We start from the raw sequence: 26,580 nt of genomic DNA, 5'->3' as shown, positions 1-26,580 counted from the left end.
AGTTATACGTAGAACAATATTTCTTTGTGGATAAACATGATTGAGATTTATTATTTATTCACTTTTCAGTTTTCATTGCAATACCTTCCGTGATGGCGACACTGATAAAATTGCTGTCAAATGAAATGTCAATGTCATTCATCCCTTTCCTTCTGACCGAAACAGTTATTTTTTTAATCCGTATTTATTTCCGATTTTAACTAAATTATAATTTATTTAATAACAAAATGAATACAATTATGGAAAATACAAATATTTGTGAGGGGTGTTTAAGTAACGATCGGACGTTATTTAGTCATAGTGATGATATAAAACAACTATATTTACAACTTTTAAATGTTGATGTAAGTTGTTTATAAATTATTTTTTAATAAAATCGATTTATAGACTGATGATGATGACAAAGAATACAATTGTTACTAAATATATGAGAAAGTTTATTGTTGTTACAAAGTTAAGTCAGGTTTAAAAAAAAAGAAAACAAAAACCACTGACCTTTCACTTGAGAAATTAAAAAAAAGAAACATTTAAATTAAGAACTACAAGCGTCTTTATTCTATATTTAAATTAGTCTAGAGAAAAAAATTGTGAAAATTTCATCATGAAATTATTCATGTAAAGCTTAGAAGTGATTGAAATTACTTTTTACTTAATTTATAGTAGTGCATGTGAAAATACATTGCTGTGAGTATAACTATACCTATAAAAGAGACTTTTATCTATAGATAGGTACTTGAAAAGAATCTTATTTTTAATAAAATGCTATATTCCCCTAATAACTCAAAAAATAATGTTTGTTACTTTTTGTTTTTTATGTTTTCAGTGTAATTATGAAAAAATATTAAAGCTATGTTGGGAGTGCTGTGCTTTATTGAGAAAAATAATAAAATTTAAGGAACAAATCAGAGCAGCACATGAAACAATGTATAATTTGGTAAATATTATATTATGTCTATTTTTAAGCTATTGCATAGCTTCTATCGCGGGCCTTGAGCGCGGGGACCGTATCCAGAAACTCCGTAATGAAAAAACCTCACGCTCCTCACTCCGACGGGCGCGGAGGTGTGGCTTGAAGGCATAGCATGCAATAGCTTTACCGCGGCAGTCCCCGAGTGACACACGGCTTTTTTGTAATTAGATAGTTGACAGTCTACACTAATAATATAAAGCTTAGGAGTTTTTTTTGGTTGTTTGAGCGAGCCAATCACAGGAACTCCTGGACTCCAACATTTATTTATTGAATAAGACTTCTTCTAGAAGTACTTTTTAATCGTCATTACATATTTTTAACATTTACCACCGATTCGGAAAGCAGTATCTATGGAGAAGAACCGGCATGAAACTCCATAATTGCTCTGCTAGTGATTTTATTTATATTCTATCACCATTTATTATGTACATGTTAGAGGGCTGTAGAGTGTAGACTATACATGTACCACCATTGAAGCGGGGCCGACTGCTAGCTTGTAATAAAAATATTTTTGTTGAATTTGATATTTTTGGTTTTATGGCATTCAAACGCTTTATAAATATAAATTTATCTCAATAGATGGCGCGCGGTGTGTCCCTTAGACACAAAAAGCTGAAAGAATAGAATAAATTTGATCGCTCTGGCGGGTCACGAGTGGCTGAGTTGGTCAGGCATCCGCTCCGGATTGACGTGAAAGGATGCGGGTTCGAGTCCCGCCTTGTTATCGAATTTTTTCTATTCTTTATAAATTTATACAAATTTTTTCTTCTAAGAGTTGCGGAATTCATTTTTTTATAAATTTTATTAAACATCAAATTTGTGAACCTTTCTGCCAGCAAAACTCATCAAAATTTATGCAGCAGTTTTCAATATTAGACTAACTTACATTTTTCTATATTTCAGTGTAATCAACCTATAAGTCTATCAAATCTAAAAACAACAAACTGTTTGAACATAGAGTGTAATTATTTTAATGACAATAAATATGTCTCTTTAATAAAAATAGAAAATGAAGAAAATTTACTTATTAATGATGAAAAAAATGAAGCAAAATTTGATGTGTTTTACCATAATGATAGATTGTTTAATGATGACCATTATGAGATACACTGTGATGATTTTAAGGTAAATAATCTTTATTTTTGAAGTGAAATTTCTTTGGGAAAATTTCAAAGTCGCGACATGGCAATACCGTCACGTCTCCATGACGTGACGGAATTGCCACTTTTTCGTGATTTCTCCCCATAAGAACTTTCCTTGTACCCTTACAAACACGTAAAATTAGCCGAATTGGTCGAGCCTTTCTCAGTTTTGAAGTGAAACTTCTTTAGGCGTGTTGTGAGTAAAATTTCAAGCTCGCGTCATGGCAAAACCATCACGTCATTAAGGCGACGAATTTGGTATCTTTGAATCTTGCCAAAGAAGTTTCACTTCTGACACGTGTGCTCAGCACACATTATTTTTTTTAATGTATTCATTTCTGTTTGATTTAATGTGTACAGTACAGTGTATAGTAATAATTAACAAAATAATTGATTTTTTAGTGGATTTTATACATGATTTTTTAGAGTGAATTATAAATAAATAATATTTTATTTTTCAGCCAGATTTTGAAGATAATAATGAAATAATAAAAACGTCATTAGATTTTAACGATTCAGACGATGAACCTTTGACAAGTGTGAAAAAGAAATCGAAAAATAAAACTAAAAAGAAAGAAGGTAAGATTGATAAAACGACAATATTTTCAATAGTATTGTAAATATTCATCTGATTTTTATTTAAAAGGAAGTCAAGTAGACAATCTCCATGATAAATTTCATCTAAATTGGTTCAGTGGTTAAGATGTATACCTACATGTATATAAAGCTTAATTCTACTCTCAGTTAATTACTTTACAGCTATTTTTGTAGACTTTCATGCTTGTTCAATATTTTTAATAAGAAAAACATTTTCTTTAATACCTGGGTTCGATTCCCACCCGGGGCAAAAGTGTGACGAACATAGATGTTTGCTCTGTGTCTGGGTGTTAATTATCTATATAAGTATTTATATAAAATCCATACTAATATTATAAATGCGAAAGTAACTCTGTCTGTCTGTCTGTTAATCACGCCCAAACTACTGAACCAATTTTCATGAAATTTGGTATGGAGATATTTTGATACCCGAGAAAGGACATAGGCTACTTTTTATCCCGGGAAATAGACAATAGACAAACATTTATTCACAAAAATAACACATTATTACAACTGACAATCACAATACTTAACATAGAAAAAATACAAATAAAAAACACCAAACACATGACAATTTAATACATAATAAATAAATAAGTAAATAGGTTGCTAATAAGTGTTATGGCTGTGAAAGGGTCCTGGCTCAGCATATGTCATGAGTCGGCTGACTCATGACGCTGTTTATTCTGCCAGAACCCAGAAGGCAGATGGAACCAAAAAAATGGAAAAAAAGAAAAAACTTAAACCAGAAATAAAATAAAAAATAATATAATAGGCAGTATAAATAGATATAATATAATATTATTTAATATGGTATTATTTACAAAGATTTAAATGCAAGGATGAAAGAAAGTTGGTATATACATACACACACAATATACATTTTAAAGTCACAAGAAGATCAGGACAGAAGAGTAATTAAAAAATAATGTTTATACAAGTGTAATATGGAATGAATATGAATAAGAGGGATACAAAGATAGATACAGTGCGGCTTACGGGGAAAGAAGCTGAAGCGACATGAGATACTTTTTGTATGCACGTCGGAAGCTAAATTTAGTCTGCAGACATTTAATAGGAGGTGGTATATTGTTCCAGCATTTAGTAGCAGCGTATCTGAAACTCCCACGAAATGCTGCAGTTATGTGTGACGGCACTGACAACTCCTTGGTTACACCCCTGACCTCATTTCTGCTTGTTTGACTTCGCCACAACAATTTAGCATAAAGGTATTCGGGCGTTTTAGTTTTTACAATGTCGAACATCATACAAGCCAAGAAAAGATTTTGACGGTTCTTAATTCTCAGGTGGTTAAGAGAATTGATGAAAGGAGTTACGTGGCTACGATGAGGTATATTTAAGCAGAAACGAGTGCAGGCATTCTGCAACCTTTGAATGAGTCGCTGAGATCGTTCCAAGAGGCAAGGACCATATACGGCGACACAATAATTCAGCTTCGATAAAATGACAGCCTCACAGAGTCGAACACGCAGATCGACACTGAGGAACTCGCGAATTTTGTAAATCGTCTTAAGCCGGAAAAAACAATTACTCACTATTTCTGTGACATGTCTCTCGAAGTTAAGGCCTCCGTCGAAAACGACTCCCAAATTACGTGCAACAGCGACCTGCTCAAGTGGAAACGAATCGATTGAGAGGGAAGGACTGTGCATAGATACGTAAGAGATCTGTTTTTTGGTACCAGTTATTAGAAATTTTGATTTGCATGGATTAAGGCACAGAGAATTCCGCATAGACCATTCCGAGATTCGTTGAAGGTCATCATTAATGTTCTGTAGGCAGTCATGAACACAAGAACGGTTTATAGGGAGATATAATTGCAAGTCATCGGCATATAGGTGGTAATTACACTTCTTTAAACAGTTTGCTATGTCCGCTGAGTACAAGATGAATAGCAAAGGCCCTAAAATGGATCCCTGCGGAACTCCTCTTGTGACAGGATACAACGCTGATGAAACATGAGATCCATCGGACTTAGTGATAACTACTTGTTGGTAGCAGTTATAAATATAAGAATTGAACCAGGATACACAGTTCTCATCAAATCCATAGAAAACAAGTTTAGATAGAAGAAGAGAAAAGTTGATGGAGTCGAATGCTCTGGAAAAATCGAGCAGGGCAATAATTGAGGCATGGCCAGAATCACGAGCATTTAAAAGATTGTCCACGACATCCAGAAGAGCGGTGCTGGTACTACGGCGCTTTCGAAAGCCAGATTGATAGGCAGGAAAGATGTTATAAGATTCACAGTACTTACTCACTTGAGCATGGACAACCTTTTCAAGAATTTTGGACATAAATGGGAGGATGCTGATTGGACGAAGATCTTTTACCGCCGATGGATTATTCGTTTTAGGAATAGGACGAATTAGAGCTGTTTTCCACTGAGAGGGGAAAACTGAAGAGGTAAGCGATCTATTTATTATAGCTGTTATGGCACTAAGTGAATATGGGAGCGTAAGGATTAACATATCTCTAGATATCCCATCTATTCCCTGAGCGTTAGATTTAATATCCAGGATGACTTTACCAACGTAATAATCGCTGACGGGGACAAAACTAAACTTATTTTCGCCAAAGCGATTACTAGTAAAGAACCTGAGGTCTCTCTCCTCTACTTGATTAGTTCCCGGAACATTTAGAAAATGCTCATTAATACCATCAGCGTCGCATAAATGATCAGGGAGATACGAACCGCATTTGAAATTCGGAAGTACCGTTCTTTTTAAATTTTTCCACAAAGCTTTAGAATTTTTAAGGTTTGAGTTAATATTTTTGTCAAAATAAGCCTTTTTTTCTGAGTATAAAGTGACATTTGCTAGCCTTTTTAAAGATTTGTAATCCTCAAATCTGTTTTTGTCCTTAGTTTTTCGGTATCGAGTGTGGGCATTGTCGCGTAACCACATCAGATGTCGAAGATTAGAGGTAAACCACGGAGCAAACCTATCTCTTAACGTAACGGATTTAATGGGCGCGTAGGTATCATACAAAGTAACTATATGCTGATTCAGCAAATTAACCATCGCCTCCACATCAGCCATTCGCACTATTTCATTCCAGTGAATGTTATTTAGCGACTTATTAAATTCATCCACATTAATATCCTTTAATGGTCTGAAGGAAAACCTCTTGATAGGTGGCTTATCTTTTTTAAATTTAAATTCAGAGACAATGAACGCATGGGCTCCGAGGTCAGGTATGTAGTCTACGGTTACACTATCGGTAGTTGCATTACTACAGATGACATCTATAAGAGACTCACTACCATGGGAAGTAAAGTGGGTCGGTTCAGCAATACAATTTTGTAGGTTTAACGAACTCAAAAAATTTTGCAAACGAAGAGTATTTCTATCGACAGGGCACAGTAAATTGATATTAAAGTCTCCAAGCATGATAAGGTTATCATAGGCACTAAAGGATGAGATAGATTCAGTGAGTGCATCAAAGAAAATATCAGCATTGAGCCAGGGGGGTCTATAAGCTGTGCCAATGATAACACTTCTAGAATTTACGGTGACTTTAACCCAGTATTGCTCCACTAAATTGGCAGGTGGATTCACGCAGGTACGAGCTGGAAAATGACGCAATCCCGGAAATCCCGGGAACGGGAACTATGCGGGTTTTTCTTTGACTGCGCGGGCGAAGCCGCGGACGGAAACCTAGTTATATTATATATGTATGTTTATCAGCCATCTGGCTTCCATAACACAAGCGAAAGCTTAGTATGGGATCAGATCGTGCCGTGTGTGAAAATTGTCCTGAAATATTTATTATTTACCTTCTCTTTTATTAACATATTTAACAAAAATACCAGGTAAGAGACGTGAAAAAGAATCGGGTGTTGTACAAAACGCGAGGGTTTTAAAGAAATTACAGCAATTAAATGTTCATCCAGACCATCTTGAAATGGTCATTCTTAGTTGGGAAGAGGTGAGAATTTCGTTTAAATTTCTGTATCCTTATATTTATATGTATAAAATTAGTTTTTGCCCGCGACTTCACTCGCGTTCAAATTACAAAACCATTTGTATAGTAAATATAAAGAATATATAGGTATAAGAAGTGAAACAAACCCAACTTATTTTATCCGACTAGGTGAATGTGGCACCCGAATTTTAAAAAAAATTCACCTTTTTTGTGTTCATTTCAAAGATTTCTATATGTAGTGAAACTCATTTTGTTTGTAGTTGCGCCAAAAAATGTTATAGGCACTAAACATGGACGTATAAAAAAAGTCGGAAGCCGTATTACGAACAAACAACGTGAAGCCACCATAGTAAGCTAGCGATCGTGTAAAGACAATAAACACGCACACTCTCTCACCATAGTAAGCTAGTCAGCCGCCATTACGTCGTGAACTACCGATTGATTAACTGCGTCACTGTTTCACAAAAAATATTTAAAATGCCGTTTTGCGTGGTTAAATGGTGTCGCAACAGTACAATTTTAAATAACAAAACACAAGGGATTACATTCCACAGGGAAGCAAGTTATTTCTTTTATGTTTTAATGACAAAATTATTACGGCAAAATTTATAGAAAAAAATACAGCCGCCATTGTCATCAGGACAGCTGTTGCCATGGCAACATGGCACACACACATGGATGTTTCGTCGCCATTACTAGGCTTCACTCAATGTTTAGGCGATATACCGTCCGTCTTTTTTTATACGTCCATGGCACCAAAAAAGTCGTCCCCCAAAATTACAAAAAATATATTTATCCCGTTGTGTCGTCTTTTTGCAATTTTTTTGGTACCTATAATTTTTTTTGACGCAATTCCAAACTTCTTACTACTAAATATCGAAATTTATCATAATATGAACAGAAATATGTGATTTTTTTTAGTCGCGTGCTAAGTTCACAAAGCCCTTTGTTTTATACTATGTACTAGTGGTCCGCCCCGGCTTCGCCCGCGGTACCTACATGTTTTAACTATCCTATCTCTCAAGTTAGATCGAACTGCACATGGTGTGCGAATTTTATTATAATCGGTTAAGTGGTTTAGGAGTCCATTGAGGACAAACATTGTGACACGAGATATATATATATTAAGATGTATATAGATATATTGATTTTTTATAGTTGCTTGTTATAGTAAGTAACCCATTTTCAACTATCATAAATTTTTAAAATATTTTTTAGGTACAATCAGAAAGAAATAGAGCCTTATCAAGTGATACATTCACGAGGCATGCACACAAGTGCTATAACTGTGCTATAGGATTCAACCATAGGTGTAAACTGGATGACCATATGAAGAAACATGATGCGGTATGTTTTTTATTTATTGAAAAAAAATAATCTTGTTTTTTATTATTTTTTGTCGAAAAAATTTTTTGTGGGTAGTTTCGGTATTTTTTTCTTATGGATAGTTGACAATATATTTTCAGAAAAGTCAGAGGCACACAAGTTACTTACGATTGCGTGTATCTGACTTTTTTAATATATTTAGAAAAAAATATATATATTCTTAAGTTAAAATTAAACAGAACTTATATACATAATTGCAGTTGTAGATTCATAATATTAATTAATATAGTATGTCTGTAGTCCGCCCCGGCTTCGCCCGTGCTTTTTTCAACGACTGGAAACATCCAGACTGAAAAAAAAATCGCCTAAAACCAGAAAATCTACGAATTTTATGTTTTTTTAATAAAAATTTGACTATTGTAAATTTTAATTATTAGAAGAGTAATGAAGAGAAAATTCATTAAATAAATAAGTCTTTTATTACCAAGGCGAGATATTCGTATTCGTATTCGCCCAATAGTAGGTTTGATATTCGTATTCGTAAAAGTAGTATTCATTGCATCACTAATAATTTATCATTATAATAAATAAAAAAACACAAAAGCTACAAAATACAAATAACATCGTATGTTTATCTAAAATTTTTTCGAATAAATTCGATTTTCTTTCCGATAAAATAATTATTCAATTATAAAATAATTATTCATATTATGTATTGTTTCGAAATAAACGATTTTTATTATTTATTTATTTATTCAGTCAGCAGGTACTTGTGAATGTGACGTTTGTCACATTCGGTGTAAGGATAAACAGGCGTTATCGTCACATAGGAGACGACATAGAGTCAGGTGAGTGGGAAACCGCATTAACTTTGGTTTAGTCGTTTTGGATATCTCTTTTATGGAAAAAAAATAAACGAGTAAAATTTTTTTTCGGATTGTTAGTTTGGAAATAATCAGGGTGTAACATTAGGATGGCTTAAACGATTTTGATCCTTTATAAGATATTTTTCTAAATTACAAAATTTTATATCTATATTTAAGCACTGAGTAATACATACAAATTTTTTTGTTTTCATTGTTTGCATTTAACTGATAATGCCGTTCAATTTTCACTTGAAATTTTTTCTGTAATGTTATTTTTGTGCATTGTTAAGTGTATAATTATTATGTAAAAAAATCTTTATACCTACCTCGTTTTCGTTTCTCCAAAGTACCCGTATTTAACTTCAAGGGTGCTTTTCCACCAGAGATGTGCTATGCTACATTGCTGTGGATGCGTTTGTTATCCACCAACACATTCATTAGCTGTGCCCCGCGTATTTACCCGCATTTCTCCGCTTCTATTGGTCTTAGCGTGATGATATATAGCCTATAGCCTTCGTCGATAAATGGGCTATCTAACACCACAAGAATTTTTCAAATCAGACCAGCAGTTTCTGAGATTAGTGCTTTCAAACAAACAAACAAACTTCAGCTTTATAATATTAGCTTACCGCCCGCGGCTTTGCCCGCTTTGTCTAAAACCGAATAAATTATATACATACTAAAACCTTCCTCTTGAATAACTCTATCTATTCCAAAAAACCATATCAAAATCCGTTGCGTAGTTTTAAAGATTTAAGCATACAAAGGGACATAGGGACAGAGAAAGCGACTTTGTTTTTTACTATGTAGTGATAAGTATAGATTTATTTCACCGAACTAATCTTCGCGATACCATACACCAGATGGCGCTGCCGTGTATGCGCCGGCGTGTGGTCCCGTGCGAGTGTGGCCGCGGACCACGCGCACAAACAGCACGCGGCCCCCGCGCCCACACACACGTGCACGCTGTGCGGACACGCCGCCGCGTGAGTACACACACACACACACACACACACAGTATATACACACAGACACACCACGCAAAAAATACACAAGACAAGCACAGATTTTTAAAAAATCAACATTTCGCATGAAAATGCAATGCTTAGATGAGATGCGATAAACGACAAAAACTTGTTGTTCAGTCAATTCATTTGGATTCATTAACACACAACAAAAACTTCTTCTTCAGTTAATTTACATAAATGTTATTTACACGTATTTCATAATTAATTTTCAAGTTTTTTATCAAGTTTCTTGCGAGAAATTTTCAACACTGTCATGTACAATTTTAAGTATAACAATCATTCATTGACAAGTCACTCACAAGTCAAAAGTTTCATGTTATTTACAAGTTACTCACAAGTAATTAACTTTCAGTACATTAGGTAAACTCCGCAATCACATGAAGAAAACTCACTCTGAAAAACACAAATGTGAGTTGTGTGAAAAAGTGTTTAGAGACAGGACATCACTACGGACGCATTTGTTGTGAGTATAGTTGTTTATTTTAAACATTTATTCGGCTACAATTCTTTTAGAAACACTTTTGAATACTCGAAATACAAAAATATATACTTTATGTTTGGTAAATGAGTTTTAAAAAGAGATCGTACTATAGCCTATTTGTATTATGCCGTTTATTTTCATACATTGCAAGAGTGAAATTAGCACATTCCATGCGAGAAATTAGTGCATTCCAAAAGTGAAATTAGCTCATTCCAAAAGTGAAATTAGCTCATTCCAAAAGTGAAATTAGCTCATTAGTGACATAAGTACATTCCTAAAGTCACATTAGTTCATTCCAAAAGTGAAATTAGTTCATTCCAAAGTGAAATTTGTTCATTCCAAATGTGAAATTAGCGAAATTATCTCGTTCCTAGAGTAAAAAATTAGCTCGTGTCAAATTGACATGTTTTTAAAAGGTCAATTAGGGAGTTTCTTGTTGACACCGGTGGTAAATTGTAAAACTTTGTAAGGACGATTCAAAAGTGCTTTTAAAAGAAGACTAATTGAATAAATAAATGTTTTAGTTTGATTACTAATATATTATTATAATTATTATAATCTTTCAGTATACATCGTGGCGAGAAAGAATATTCATGTCCAAAGTGTAACAAACAGTTTCTATTCAAGAAAGCAATGGAGATTCATCTGGTGACTCACGAGTCTTCCGCTAATATGTACTGTCATGAGGTTTGTATTCACACACACACAAAAATGCACATACATACACACACACAGTTATAAAATACTAGATTTCCGCCCGCGGCTTCGCCCGCGTTTTCAAATAAAAACCCGTTTAGTTACCGTTCCTATGGGATTTTCCGGATAAAAAGTAGCCTATGTCTTATTCTGGGTCTTCAGCTACCTACATACTAAATTTCATTCACCTACAGCGCTCTCTATATCCACACTGGAATTAACACCACTTTAAGACAGTCTACATCTTAGTCTACATACTGTAATTATGTAAATTAGTACTTAAAGTAGTGTTGAACGATGAGTGACGCTTATTAAATCAACGTTCGGCCTAGTCATTCAATTGAATGTCGTATTTCAATGAACACGCTAGTCATTCAATCAAATAGCAGATTAAACCAGATGACATATACACTAAAAATACACAAGAACACACACACTGTTACGTTAAGCTAAATACCATTTGTGTGAAATAAATTATTATATAATAATATATATTATTATTTTATAATTTCAGTGTGACATGACGTTCAAAAACCAGATGTCTTTCAACCAGCATATGAAGTATAACTTAAAACATATAGACCCGGCGAGACTCAAGTGAGTATAATTTTAAATTTATTTCATCATATAAATAAATAAATTCTGCCCTATTGCCCCTTTTTCGTGTTTTCACCCCATAAGAACATTCCTTGTACCCTTACAAACACGTAAATAATTAGCCGAATTGGTCGAGCCGTTCTCATTTTTAAAGTTAAACTTCTTTAGGCGCGTTGAGAGTAAAATTTAAAGCTCTCGTCATGGCAAAACCGTCACGTAATTAAGGCGACGATTTTGGTATCTTTGAATCTGGACAAAGAAGTTTCACTTCTGACACTTGTGCTCAGCACACACACTCCTTTTTACATCTAGTTTTTTTCCAGTGAAGTTAAAATGTGATAATCAGATCCAGATTTTAGCTGGACATCTGATAAACAACTAAATGAAAACATAGCATTTTCCGTTGAATTTTCTATTGTGTGCTTTAATTATTCGAGAAATTTAAATCAACATTATATAAAATGTGAAACCTGTATTAAAAATAATATCTATGATTTATATTCGAGGACCTTAAAAACTTCATTATTTAAAATGTATATTTTAGATACGCATGTAAGTTATGCGACAAAAAGTTTGTAAAAGCGACTCGTCTTGAAGAACACAACATGGCCGTTCACTTGAAGATCACACCCATCACTTGTTCAGTGCCTGGATGTAGATTTGTGAGTATAAATCATCGTTATCAGAATTATAATTATATTAAAAATGTATCTATTGTCTCACGAACTTCTCGTTTGAATTAAAAAAAAAAATTCCCGCCTCGGGATCGAATTTATTTTTTGGTCTTAAAAAAAATATATTCTTCCTTTAACACATTTATTTTTTTTATTTATTTATTTATTTTAATTTGGCACACTAACAATAAATACATTTGACAATGATAAAATTAACATTATTAATTAATTAATATTATGTACTTATCAATGAAAGGTGTACACAGCATTTACAATAATAGATAGTTCTCGAAATTATATAGAATTATTTATAAATTTTATTTTATAAATGAGTACAACACACATTTGTAAATGAGTGTTGCAAAAGGAATTTGTTTGAGAGCATAAGAAGTGTGGATAAACTAGTCCTTAATCCTTTATATCCACATAATATATGAAACATTAAAAAAGCTTTCTAAATGCTAATTCACAAATTCAAATTTAAATTCAAAACAAAAACCACCACATCATCAATATATGCAATTCCGTATCTATATTTTCACTTTTTGTCATAAACTTACCTATCCACCAAAATTATTACTAGAAGGTCTATTTTATACACACCATCTACCTATAAAATTTATTTTAAAATTTAATTCGATAAATGCATTGGTTCATATTATTGAGAAGTTTTTAAAGAATAAAAAAAAATCGATCACGATGTGGGTTTCGAACCCACGTCTTTTTCAAACCCATGTCTTTTACCTGAGTAATCGAAATTCTTGTACATAATTATTTTATTTAAAGAATCTTAGTAGAAAAAAAGACGAGAGTTCAAATCCCGCCTTGAGGTCGAATTTTTTTTCAATTATTTAGATAATAACTATCTAATCTTTTAATTATTTAAATAATAAATGCAATACATATTATTATAATAAGGCATGTTCCTCACGAGCGGTTTTACGATCTCACGCGCGTTCGCACGCCGCGACTGTGCCGCGACGGGACCACGTGTGCGATGTGTGCGGGAAGACTTATACGGTATGGGGATTTTATTTTTTATTAGATTAATTTGTTTTAGTGTTATAATTTATATTCATAGATGTGTAAATGGCCATATGTTCATTAAATATTATATACTAGTGGTCCGCCCCGGCTTCGCCCGTGGTACTTACATGTTTAAACTATCCTATCTCTCAAGTTGGCTCGAACTGCACATGGTGTGCTAATTTTATTACAATCAGTTAAGTGGTTTAGGAGTCCATTGAGGACAAACATTGTGACACGAGATTTATATATATTAAGATAATGTTTAATATGTATGATTGTAATGTTTTTGATAAATTACATTCAAATAATTTATAACTGCGTTTAAAAGGGTTCTTTTGAAATAATAATTGATTTTAATCATGGATTACAGTATAATAGTACGAGATCCGGCTGCAGGATCAGTGCGTTCATCGGTTTTTTCCTGAAAACCGAATTTTTATGTTTATTTATAATTAGGAGAATATATATCGACTAGGTTGCCATTCAAAATTTGGCCGCAAGCATGTTTAATTAAAATTTTTCTAATCGATTTTTGGGAAAAAAATTCGTTCACTTGTTTTTTGAATAAAATGTAGTCTACATCACGTCAAATAATATAAAAATTCTAAAAAATCACGGTTGCCGCTTTTCACCTGGCCGCAACATCTTGGCAGCCTGGTGCAAACAGGTATGATTTTGATTCATTTTTACGTTCATAACGCACATTTATGAATCATATATCAAATTAAAGCTAATTTTTTTCTATTTATATATATTATTCATATATGGTTGCCTAATTAAATCCGGCCGCAAATAAGGGTTGCTGGCTTTTATATCATTTGACGTGATGTAGACTACATTTTATTCAAAAAACAAGTGAACGAATGTTTTTCCCAAAAATCGATTAGAAAAATTTTAATTAAACATGCTTGCGGCCAAATTTTGACTGGCAACCTAGTCGATATATATTCTCCTAATTATAAATATACATAAAAATTCGGTTTTCAGCAAAAAACCGATGAACGCACTGATCCTGCGGTGGGATCTTAGACTATAATTGCCCGCTTTCACAAAAAATCGAACTAAAAAAAAATTCTCATTGCTCCGTATCTTTTAAAAGCAGGCAATACATTTAGTATTTACAGAGACCTTACATCTGGTTGTAGTCATATAACATCAGATCCAGCTCGTTTGCCCGCTCTATAAACTAAAAAATAAACAAAAACGTTCCCTGGTCGTATTCGTAAAAAAAAATTTGCTTGTTCTAAGCTAAAAAACAAGAAATATTGCCTGCTCTAACATAGAATAACAAGAAAATGTAACCTCCCTTAAAATCTTAATATATATAAATCTCGTGTCACAATGTTTGTCCTCAATGGACTCCTAAACCACTTAACCGATTATAATAAAATTCGCACACCATGTGCAGTTCGATCCAACTTGAGAGATAGGATAGTTTAAACATGTAGGTACCACGGGCGAAGCCGGGGCGGACCGCTAGTATCTTATAAAAATGTCTTGTTTTGACATGCACAGAGTAAAAAAAGCCTAGAGGGTCACTTACGCGCACACAGCGGCGCAAGACCATTTCACTGTACGTTATGTTCTGCCGCATTTGGATATCAAGCTGCCCTGTATAACCATAATAAATTGGTGCATTTGAAACTTAAGGTATGGTATTTTTTTCTTTGTTTTTTTTTTGGTTAAGATTTCGTGACAAAAAAAATTTTTTTAATTGTGTCGTATACGTCATAGACTTGTGTTTGACATGTTCAGTGTTTCTATAATTAAACATATATGTACAAAGTAATAATTTTAGCTCATTCCACACCTTCATTTGAGAAGATATTTTCCAGCTTTGTTTGTAATAAAGCCACAAAAGACAAATTAATACTTTTTTATGATTGTTTAAAAAAATAGGGTAGTATTGTATTTTAATTTGATATATTACTGTATAAAACTTATGTTTAGTTCGTCATACACAACGTTTATTTATTTTTTTCAGACTAACCGCAGTCGGCAAAATCAAACGAATTCAAATTGGGTAGCCGTAGATACTCCCAATGTGCCATAATAAATTATTTTATACAAACATTGTTTTATTTTTATATTATTTATATACATATTAATATTATAACTTGTAAAGATCAATATTTTTTTCACACAAAAGTGGTAACATATTACCAGAGCTAGCGCGCAAGAGCAACTTTTGTCTCCGCAACTACTTTGTCTCTCCCATCAACTCTATAGGAAGTTGCGTCGCTACGTGCGCGCACTTTCTTACTAGCCCATAGAGTTGATGCGAGAGACAAAATAGTTGCGGAGACAAAAGTTGCTCTTGCGCGCTAGCTCTTAACCTTTATTCGAATATAAATAAGAAACTAATTCCTTTATTTTATTTTTTGTACATTTTTCATGTTCTAGAATCTAGATTGTACGTCCGGAAAGAAGTCGGCTCCTATTAGTTTATATTTAACATCATCGTCATAATTTAGTAAAGTTCCCGAGTTGCGTGATTTGTAGGTACCCTATAGAAAAAATAAGGCTTTGACTTTTGATGAAAAGAAGGATTGCATTGAAATACTTACAAAAAGGTAAATAATATATATACATCCACATTCCATACTCAATACTTTATTCCTAAGTCGGCGGCAACGTCCACGAGACTTCTTTAGTGGTGTTCTATTACATTATGTTTTATTTCTAAACGAAACATAACAGTCATTATGACACTTTTTTTTCTGAAATGGCAAGAAGATATAACTATTTGCCAGTGTCAACTGTCAAGTATGTGTTATTTGGTTATGACACATAACATTTGACAGTCCCAATTCCCAAAACCACAGAGCAAGTAATATAGTACCCAAAACATAACCTCTCAACGATAAAAACAAATATGAACAAAACAAATTAAAAATGAAGCTAATACAACTATTCCGTCGTCTTAAACTCTCGCCTTGCGTACAAATAAGAAATTTGTCCGACAAATATCAGCCAAAAGCGTTGCGTAGTTTGAAACCAAAGTCTACGAGGAACACAGTGCAGTTTTACGTAGATTCTTGTAGAGTTAGGGCTGTGGCTGGTAAGGGAGGCGATGGGTGTATATCCTTCTTGAGTGCGTGGTGTAAGGACCACGCAGGACCTGATGGTGGCGACGGGGGGCATGGCGGACATGTTATATTTCAAGTAAGCTATTTTTATGTTATAACTAGCCGTGCCCCGCGGTTTCACCCGCATTGCTCCTCTCCTGTTGGTCTTAGCGTGATGATATACAGCCTATAGCCTTGCTTTATAAATGGGCTATCTAACACCTAAATATTTTTTCAAATCGGACCAGTGGTTCTAGCGGGTACAAACTACCCAAACAAACTCTTCAGCTTTATAGTATTAGTATAAATATAAGGAATGTACGAAAGGTTCCTTCATTCATTGCTTTTATTTCGGTTTATATCTTTTCTAAGGATATACCACTTACATCGGTATAAGGGACATCAATAATGTCCCTTATACCTTAAATAAATAAATATAAATAAATAAATAAATATTATAGGACATTATTACACAAATCGACTATATTTATTTATTTATATTATTATTATACCTTAACACATTTTGAGATGTATTTCGTAGATTATTTATCATTACAACTCCAAACTTAATAAATCTAATGAATTCTTATGATAGACGACAATTCCATTTAAATAATTATTGTTTAGCGGCTAAACTGTACTTTATCAGACAGCGAGTAGAGAGACATACATTTTTTGTATAATTAGCCATGTCCCATGGGACCTAAATCTGAAATTTCAGTATATGGAACCTTTTTTTTTTGCGTTATGAATTTTTCAGAAAATTACTTCCATTTTGTTTAGGTTACGCATATTTATTATTTTGACACTGCTTACACTTAGCTGACCACAAAAAGAATTACGACGCTCAACTTGATGTCTGATAAAGGACAGCTATTCATTCATTGATGATATGCACCTAATTGTAGTAATCCTACTAATATTATAAATGCGAAAGTTTGTGAGGACGTGTGTGTGTTTGTTACTCTTTCACGCAAATACTACTGAATCGATTACAATGAAATTTAGCACACATATAGAAGATAATTTGGATTAACTCATAGGATAGGTTTCATCCCGGAGATCCCAAGTAACGGAAATTATGCGGGTTTTTCTTTCAAGCCGCGGGCGGAAAGCTAGTAGATAATATGATCACTAGCCTGATTTGCTAAGGCGTTTACTAAACACTATTTTTATTTTTTTGTACAAATAAAAAAAATACTGAATTATAGTTATCGGTACAATAATTTATGCACTCAATACTGTAATCTAGGTATAAGGGAAATATAAATCTATATAAACTAACTAGATTTCCGCCCGCGGCTTCGCCCGCGTTTGCAAAGGAAAACCCGCATAGTTCCCGTTCCCGTGGGATTTCCGGGATAAAAACTATCCTATGTGTTAATCCAAGTTACCCTCTATATGTGTGCTAAATTTCATTGTAATCGGTTCAGTAGTTTTTACGTGAAAGAGTAACAAACATCCATACATCCATACATCCTTACAAACTTTCGCCTTTATAATATATATTAGATTAGATATTAGATTAGATGGCATCTATTTAATAATTAGACATATTAAATAACTTCAATATTTTTAATAAACATTGTAATATTCCAGGCGACGCACTCCAAAAAAAGTTTGAACCATTGTCACACGGTGATCACAGCGAAAGACGGCGAGAGGGGCTTCAACAAGGACTGTCACGGAAAGAACGCTAAACATGTTGTTATTGATGTGCCTTTAGGTTCGTTTTTTTTTGGTTTATTTTGGGTTCTTATGCATTTAATTCTAAGGCGTCATTTTTAATTCTGACAATAAGATAAGAAAATAAATAAATATATTGACAACTAGCTGCGCTTCGAGGTTTCACCTGAGTGGCTCCGCTCCTGTTGGTCTTAGCTTCCTCGATAAATGAGCTATCCAATACCGAAAGAATTTTTCAAATGGGACCAGTGTGTCCTGAGATTAGTGTAATTTTTAATTTTTATAGGATTCTGACAGTAAAATCAGAAAATAAATAAATCTTTACTAATATTATAAAGCTGAAGAGTTTGTTTGTTTGAACTCGCTAATCTCAAGAACTACTGGTCCGATTTGAAAAATTATTTCTGTGTTAGATAGTGTATCGAGGAAGGCTATATATCTCACTTTTTTTTCATTATCACTAAGAACAACAGAAGCGGAGCCACGCGGGTGAAACCGCGGAGCGCAGCTAGTATATATTGATAATTCTAATGGAATTAGACTTTAAATATTCTTATGTTGCAGAAAAAATAACTTTTGCAAAATTTCTACAATCATAATATTTTCTTCACTATTCCTATACTTTGCCTATTATTGCTTATATTTCTGTGTGTATTTTTTCCGTGTCATTTTTTACGTGTTTTTTTTGTAATAATTATTGCAGAAACATTTTTTTACGTGTTTTTTTTATTATTATCCCAGGAACAATAATAAAAGACGCATACGGTCGAGTTGTAGGTGACCTACAGGCAGAGGGTGCGATGTTCGTAGCGGCCCGAGGGGGGGCTGGGGGGAGGGGGAACCGGTTCTTCCTTACTGATACTGAACAGGTTAGTGATATCTGTTTAACATTTTTGATGTATATTTTCAAATCGTATTTGTCATTTTAATAGACAACAGCAAATTTTTCTGAAAGGAAACATTCCTTTATTTTCAACATTGAGATAATATTACTACACGTATGGAGGAGACACCACGAACAAAATCTGTGCGCCATTTTTTTGCTCTAACTAAGTTTTAAAAATTATTATCTAGTTAGGTACTTACCGATGAAAGTTATTCCTTTGCACTTTTCCGTATTATTTGTGTAATATCGTAACACACACGAAGGCATATTTGATGCGTTTCACTTTAAAACAATTAAAAAATGAGCGTGCAGTTACGCCATAATATGGCGTATGTTGAGCGGAACATAAGTGTAGGCGGTGTCGTCTCCATATGTATATCTCAATGATTTTCAAAAAGAAATAGAAATGCAACTCATGCAACAGATTTTCGAAAATTCACTTGAATCGACCGGGAATCGAACTAGCAAAATTTGCTATCTTCAGTATTTCAAGTACTTTGAACTTTCCCGCAGCAAACTTTGCATTTTTGGTAAAAGTAATTTTAAAATCGTATCAGTTTTTATTTAACTTTTTACAATAATTTACCTAAAAATATTCCAGGCCCCGAGTGTAGCGGAATTTGGGGCCCCAGGGGAAACGAATCAATACTCGCTAGAAGTGCGTTCTATGGCCCATATAGGGCTCTTGGGGGCCCCGAATGCGGGGAAAAGCACATTATTAAGGGCCCTAACTAGGGCCCGGCCCACTGTGGCCCCGTACCCGTTTACTACGCTCAGACCACATATAGGTGAGTTATTTTGTTAATTCTGCTTTTTGTATTTTTTTAAAGTTAAAAATAATTACTGTAATTACTAATTAACAATGTAATGCAGAAATAACTGCTAGCAAAAGGAAGTAAGTGAAAATAAATGAGAAAGCAGTGATCATTAAAATTTGGTCAGTTCTTAAGTTAAGAAATGTAACACACAACTTTCTTTTATTATGTATAGTCTATAGATAGGTCATTTGCTAAAATTAAAATATATTGCTTGGTAAAAATGTAGCATTCTTACGATAAAAGAAATTTTAAAATTCGTCCAGTAACTTTTCAATTAATCGTAACAATCAAACAAAGAAATATATAGGACCTTCTTTTCTTTGTAATTTATAGTTCTTACTAGCGGTCCGCCCCGGCTTCGCCCGTGGTACATATGAAAAATAGATGTTGGCCGATTCTCAGACTTACCCGATATGCACAGAAAATTTCATGAGAATCGGTCCACCCGTTTCGGAGGAGTATGCAGACTAACATTGTGACACGAGAATTTTATATATAAAATTATGTTAAATCTGAACTAAAAACGTATTTCTATAAATAGTTTTCTATAATTGATTCCTAGTTTCGTGTTCTTGATTTTATTTTTTATTTTATTTATTTGATTTAATATAACATTTTGAAACAGGTATGATCCCATACGACGACTACGAGCAAGTGGCGATCGCGGATCTGCCCGGACTCATACCGGGATCACATAAGAATCGTGGATTAGGTAAGATTTACTTAATTATAAATTATCCTACTAATATTATAAATGCGAAAGTTTCTGAGGATGTGTGTGTGTTTGTTACTCTTCCACGTAAATACTACTGAACCGATTACAATGAAATTTAGCACACATATAGAGGGTAACTTGGATTAACACATAGGATAGGTTTTATCCCGGAGATCCCACGGGAACGGGAACTATGCGGGGTTTTCTTTGAAAACGCGGGCGAAGCCGCGGGCGGAAAGCTAGTAAATTTATAAGATTTACTTAACCGACTTTGGAAAGAAAGTTATGAAAAAAAAACCATATATATATTTGACTAGATTCCGCGTGAAAACTCTTTCAGTCCTGTGAGATTTCTGGGATAAAAAGTAGATAGTCTATATCTTATTCTAGGTCTTCAGCTACCTAAGTACATACCAAATTTCATTGTATTATATTCACAAACTTTCCTATTTATAATATTAGTATGTTGTTAAGGGCCGATTTTTCAATGCTTGGATAAAACTTATCCGTCCAATAAAGTATTACGCGATAATATTAAAATGTCACGTAAACTGTCAAATACGGGCAATTAGAATACGTTTTTAAAATGGTAGTTTTATACATTACTAGCTGCTCCGCGCGGTTTCACCCCCTGGCTCCACTCCTGTTGCCCGTAGCGTGATGAAATATAGCCTATAACCTTCCTCGATAAATGGGCTATCTAACACCGAAAAAATTTTTCAAATCGGACCAGTAGTTCCCGAGATTAGTGCGTTCAAACAAACAAACAAACAAACAAACTCTTCAGCTTTATAATATTAGTATAGATTCGTACGTTTTTAAAATGGTAGTTTATTCGACGAATAAGTTTTATCCAATTCCAGCGCTTACCATTTCAAAGTAGCAGTTAAGGCTTAAATAATAAAACAATTTTTTGAACTTATATTTTTATTTCTGTCAAATTTACTCTATATTAATATTATAAATGCGAAAGTAACTCTGTCTGTCTGTCTGTTACGCTTTCCCGCTTAAACCTCTTAACCGATTTTGATGATATTTGGCACAGACAATCTTTAGACCCTGAGAAAGAACATAGGCTACCTTTTATCAAAACACCACGCGGGCGAAGCCGCGGGCGGAAGATAGTTTACTCTATATAAAAAATAATTACAATGAAATGCCTCAAAATCTTGTTTTATTTCATAGTTTAAAATGTTTTAATTTTGTCCTCAGGTATACAATTTCTTCAACACGTGGAAAGATGCAAAGGCCTTATATTTCTTCTAGACGGAGCAAATGATCCAATATCACAATATGAAACATTGAATTATGAACTAGAACAATATAATAAAGAATTAACGAAACGACAACGCTGTGTTGCCCTCAACAAAATCGATCTCCCCGAAGTTAGGGAGATTCTCCCGAAAATTCGGGAAATTGTAGATGTAATAGGTATTTCGGCGAAAACGGGGCTAAATTTGGATGAACTGTTAAGAGTTGTTAGGAAAATGTATGATGAAGATATGTAAATAGTTGTTTAAAGAATAAATTATAGTTGATTATGTGGTGTTTTATTTTTATCTGAGCCTTTTTATCCGTAAAAACTAATACATAAACACTTTTTGTAATAACTATCCATAGAAAATGCAATTTAATACTCAAAATATGATTATTTTTACATAAAATATGTATTACCTATCAAAATTACACTAAGGCTATAATCGTTAACACAGCAACTGAAAAACGTAATTTTTCAAAATGGTGGTACATTTTTGGGACTGTATATTACAGCACAGCATTGCCATTCAGACTCTACCAAAAATAAATAAAATCCAATTCTATTATATCTTATTTTACGTCCCATCATAATTATATGTATTACTCACACAGCACATGGAAAACAAAAAATAACCCAACAACCCTACGCAGTATGCATACATTTTCGACACAAGGAAAACCGTCGCAGATCGACTGCACACATTACCTAACTCCATCCCAAAAACAACTGAACTCGTGTAAAAATATATCTACATTTTCTGCCTTAAAATGATAACTAAAAAATCGATTTTTACGAAATGGTTACGAATTTCTATGAGTCGTGAAAAGGGAAATTTACATTTGCACCTCTTTTTTAAATTTAAGCAAACTAAATCGTCTGACTAATATTTCGACTATTATTGCGTTACAAGTGAACTAAAATATGAAAAAAAACATATTTAATTAGAACACATAAAATTCATCAAAATCTGATGGCCTTTTTATCCTATTCACAACGAAAAACTAGCTTACTCAACGTAAGTATAATAAAAATACTGATTTTTGCACTAAATTTAACATCTGCATTAGAACGAAATTTCCAAAATCATTTTCAAAAACTGCATAAGAAATGTAGATTTACAATATCAATTTATTTTTAAAGAATAGAAAAAATTCCACCAAACCGTGGCGGACGACTGACCAATATTCGGTCGCAATCCCGCCAGAGCAATCGAATTTATTCTATCCTTTAGTTTTTGTGTCTAAAGTCTATACTCTAAAGGACAATTTCTAGATTTACATTATCAATGTTACTCGTGTGGCAGAACTTCCTATCTACATTATTTCTTTTTGTTCTCTCGATTGACTCAAAGATTGGGCCGTACGTTAGGACTTACGTAGCAAACTTAGATCGTAATAAAATATATATGTACCTATGTTCCGGAAATTTATACATTTGGGTTATTATTATAGAAGTAGAACGTTGATGAGCCGAACGAGCATGCGAGTATAATTTTACTAGGTTTGGGCAGAGAGTACATATAGAGAGGTAACATTTTTATTTGAAAATAGGTACTTTTTTTAATAAAATTTTCTCGCTTTCCGAACAGACACTGGCATTGTTAACACAAATTTTAAATCTAAGATTCATACAATATATACTACTATATACTCGAAAATGGGTTTCTAGATATTATAACTTATATGTGTAATATGCTACAGCAAATTCTTATATTGATAAATTTCTATTGTTATTGTGTTTTAGCTGAAATAAATATTTTTTCATTTTAACTGGTGTTTCATTTATTAGAATAACAGTGATGTTTTTTAAATTACCTATTTATTGCACTAACAGAAGTTAACAAATAAGAACTCAGTACGTAACATTGTGATGTTCAGTATTATAGTCAAAACTTTTGTGGTAATTTGGAATATTTGAATAGAAAAAACATCGGATTTTATGGTTGTATATTATAAAATATAAATTTTAAATCAAATTTCTTTATATGTAATTCTTTCTAATATTAGATATAATAAAATATGCGAAAGTGGGTTCGTTTGTTTGTCTTTCTTTCACAGAGGAGTTATTTTTTCAAGGCTTAGGCTATCCTACTTTTACCGTAGTGAAATATCCCATTTCCTATGGAAAGATACATTTGTATTATGTCTATTTTTTGGTGTCGTTTGAATAAACGTGTTATCTATCTATCTATCTACATTAAGATGCGCATTAGAATCACTTCAGAATTAAAAAATTCCAATAGATGGCGCTATATTAATTGTACATATTATGTAGTTATTCGTAGTTAAGAATTTAATTTTGTATAATCGTTCAAATAGACGAAAGACATAACTTGGAAGAGTATTCTCCGGTATTTGGAGACAAGAGTATTCAGTATTGTATTAAGTATATGTATGTTTTAGTAACAATAAAGATCAGAGGCGGCTCGTGACAAAATTTTATGGGTGTTCACTTGAAATAAAACACTGAAAATACATGGTGTAAAGCAGTACATTTATCAAAAAAATTACTTATAAAGGAAATACCTACATACGTCTTTCTTTTTGGTGTGCAAAAATATCTATAACTTAAAGCGACAAGACATTCGTAAATATCCGTTGTTGCTTTCATCACAACCACACAACCACGGTTTTTTTACATATTGTTCAGATTTAAACACACGCGTATATGTTTTCGTTTTTGTCGTACATTTTTGCGTAAGATCAAGTTCAGGCCGTGGCGGTCCCTTAGCTTTACATTCAAGCCGAATTTGTAATGTTTTATCACACTTTTTAATGAACGCCACATTATAATTATTGTTCATTTTAACACTCACAAGTAATACTGATAAGTACAGGCTATTTCAACACGTATTTTATAATTTTAATGAGAAAATTGCATGAATCGCGCGCGTGCATTGAAGTTGACTCGAGAGTCGAGTGTTTGTTTATATTATAGACGTAGCAACTGGCAACGTCGCAATCGCTGTCCTGCCGGGCGGTAAAAACGAACCGGCAACGTTTGCGGGTGCAGCGCACCGAATTTTGCTACTTTTCCATAGAAAATCTTTTGTTTCACGCGCAGGGCTCTGGCAAAACCCTCTCTTTCACTCCTATTGGATTTCGTATTAGGAAATGTACTAAATCTTTTTTCATTGGAGCGCAATCGTGAGCGCACCGCTTCGCGCGTTACATAATACGGTAGGTATTATACAGGTGTATGGGATGATGGAATGATGGATATATTCATTGGTATTAACAGTAGTTTTAAAGATTACGATTGATTTTAAATAGTAATAATTAATGTTAATAATTAAATTAAGGAGTATGATTTTATTATAATTATTTATGGGAGTTCACTGCACCAGCGCTCCTTAGGGCGAGCCGCCTCTGATAAAGATAGTATTTTCTAGTGTTTGATTTTACGCAAGTGTTATACAATTAGAAATTTAAGATTTTTAACGGATTTTAAGTTTTTTGGTTTTCCCGCGACCACACTCACTGCAATGTTTGCGTAACGTCGAGAAAATAATATAATGAATAAATCGCGTTTAAATCCGTTAAAAATCTTTAATTTCTAAACAATAAAGATTTTTGTATTTGTATTTTTTTGTATTAATAATGTGATAGGTACACATTATTTTGAAACTTTTCTTTGACCAGAGGAAGAAAATAAAACACATTTTTACATATCAAACTTTATTCAATTAAATTTATATCTATACCTTAATAATACTTCTCAGTCTAATACGATCATTTATTGGAAAAATAAAGCAAATTACGATGTAGTAAAAAGATGGAGGATTCAGAAAATTACAATTTTAATCAAAAAATTATTTAAAAAAAACGTTAATTCATTGTACAAATTTTAAAAATAATCAGAAAACATTAGAATAGTCACAATTAAAAATAAAGGCTAACATTGCGGCAATATTTAGTTATTAGGAACTAATTTTTAGAATTTAGATAAAAAAACAATTTTTAAACTTTTCTTAATTTTATATCTTCTTATATATAAAAATGAATCGCAAAATGTGTTGGTAAGCGCATAACTCGAGAACGGCTGAACCGATTTCGATAATTCTTTTTTTATTATATTCCTTGAAGTACGAGGATGGTTCTTATGTAGAAAACGTAAACATGTACCACGGGCGAAGCCGGGGCGGACCGCTAGTTTCTTATATAAAGCAATTTCTTTACACTTTTTATCAAATGTATATAAAGGTGCATTTACATCTATCGAGCGAATGTTTATCTATACTAATACATATTATAAAACTGAAGAGTTTATTTGTTTGTTTGAACGCGCTAATCTCAGGAACTACTGGTCCGATTTGTAAAATTCTTTCGGTTTTAGATAGCCCATTTATCGAGAAAGGCTATAGGCTATATATCATCACGCTAAGACCAACAGGAGCGGAGCAATGCGGGTGAAACCGCGGGGAACGGCTAGTTCGAAATAAAGGCGTAGAGCATTCTTTCGTTGTTCTTAGTGCGTTCGAAAAGATTCTATACAATGTTCTAATACTGAACAACACTGAATACGAGTTTTCATTTACACTAAGAGATCACGAAATAATGCTCTTGCTCTAGTTCTATGTTCGTTTGATGTAAATGCACCGTTCATATCAATATTTTTTTATAAAATAAGGAAACAATTCAACATTTTTGAACAAAAAAAAAGACGGGTTGCACTGGGGGAGTGCCAGCAGAAGTGAAAACTTGATTATTAACGTTGAGCATGTTTGATATTTTGGAATGGTATCCGTCTAACGCTTTTTCGATCAGGTCACGTGTCCACGCGAGTTTAAGATTTT

At 33.2% G+C, this 26,580-nt stretch overlaps 2 protein-coding genes across 2 annotated transcripts; both read left to right on the top strand.

The window, feature by feature from the left end:
- The first annotated feature begins 159 nt into the window (after window positions 1-159).
- On the top strand, window positions 160-15,422 carry LOC149474976 (zinc finger Y-chromosomal protein-like). Its single transcript, XM_089713868.1, has 15 exons — window positions 160-344; window positions 824-934; window positions 1,874-2,095; window positions 2,574-2,691; window positions 6,545-6,660; window positions 7,876-8,004; window positions 8,743-8,831; window positions 9,713-9,835; window positions 10,230-10,340; window positions 10,925-11,045; window positions 11,569-11,651; window positions 12,196-12,313; window positions 13,244-13,345; window positions 14,870-15,004; window positions 15,339-15,422. The coding sequence occupies exons 1-15, from the start codon at window positions 228-230 to the stop codon at window positions 15,405-15,407; spliced, it is 1,764 nt and encodes a 587-aa protein (XP_089569994.1). The 5' UTR covers window positions 160-227; the 3' UTR covers window positions 15,408-15,422.
- A 779-nt stretch (window positions 15,423-16,201) lies between these two features.
- LOC149474975 (mitochondrial ribosome-associated GTPase 2) lies at window positions 16,202-22,068 on the top strand. Its single transcript, XM_089713970.1, has 6 exons — window positions 16,202-16,519; window positions 18,022-18,148; window positions 18,850-18,977; window positions 19,596-19,782; window positions 20,438-20,524; window positions 21,740-22,068. The coding sequence occupies exons 1-6, from the start codon at window positions 16,250-16,252 to the stop codon at window positions 22,033-22,035; spliced, it is 1,095 nt and encodes a 364-aa protein (XP_089570096.1). The 5' UTR covers window positions 16,202-16,249; the 3' UTR covers window positions 22,036-22,068.
- Window positions 22,069-26,580: the final 4,512 nt, after the last annotated feature.

Source organism: Colias philodice, chromosome 31, assembly GCF_061535455.1.
Source record: "Colias philodice isolate Cphi_HAF_F1 chromosome 31, ilColPhil1 Martin Lab GWU primary, whole genome shotgun sequence".
NCBI classification, from domain to species: domain Eukaryota; kingdom Metazoa; phylum Arthropoda; class Insecta; order Lepidoptera; family Pieridae; genus Colias; species Colias philodice.
This window is presented reverse-complemented; position numbering and strand designations above follow the sequence as displayed.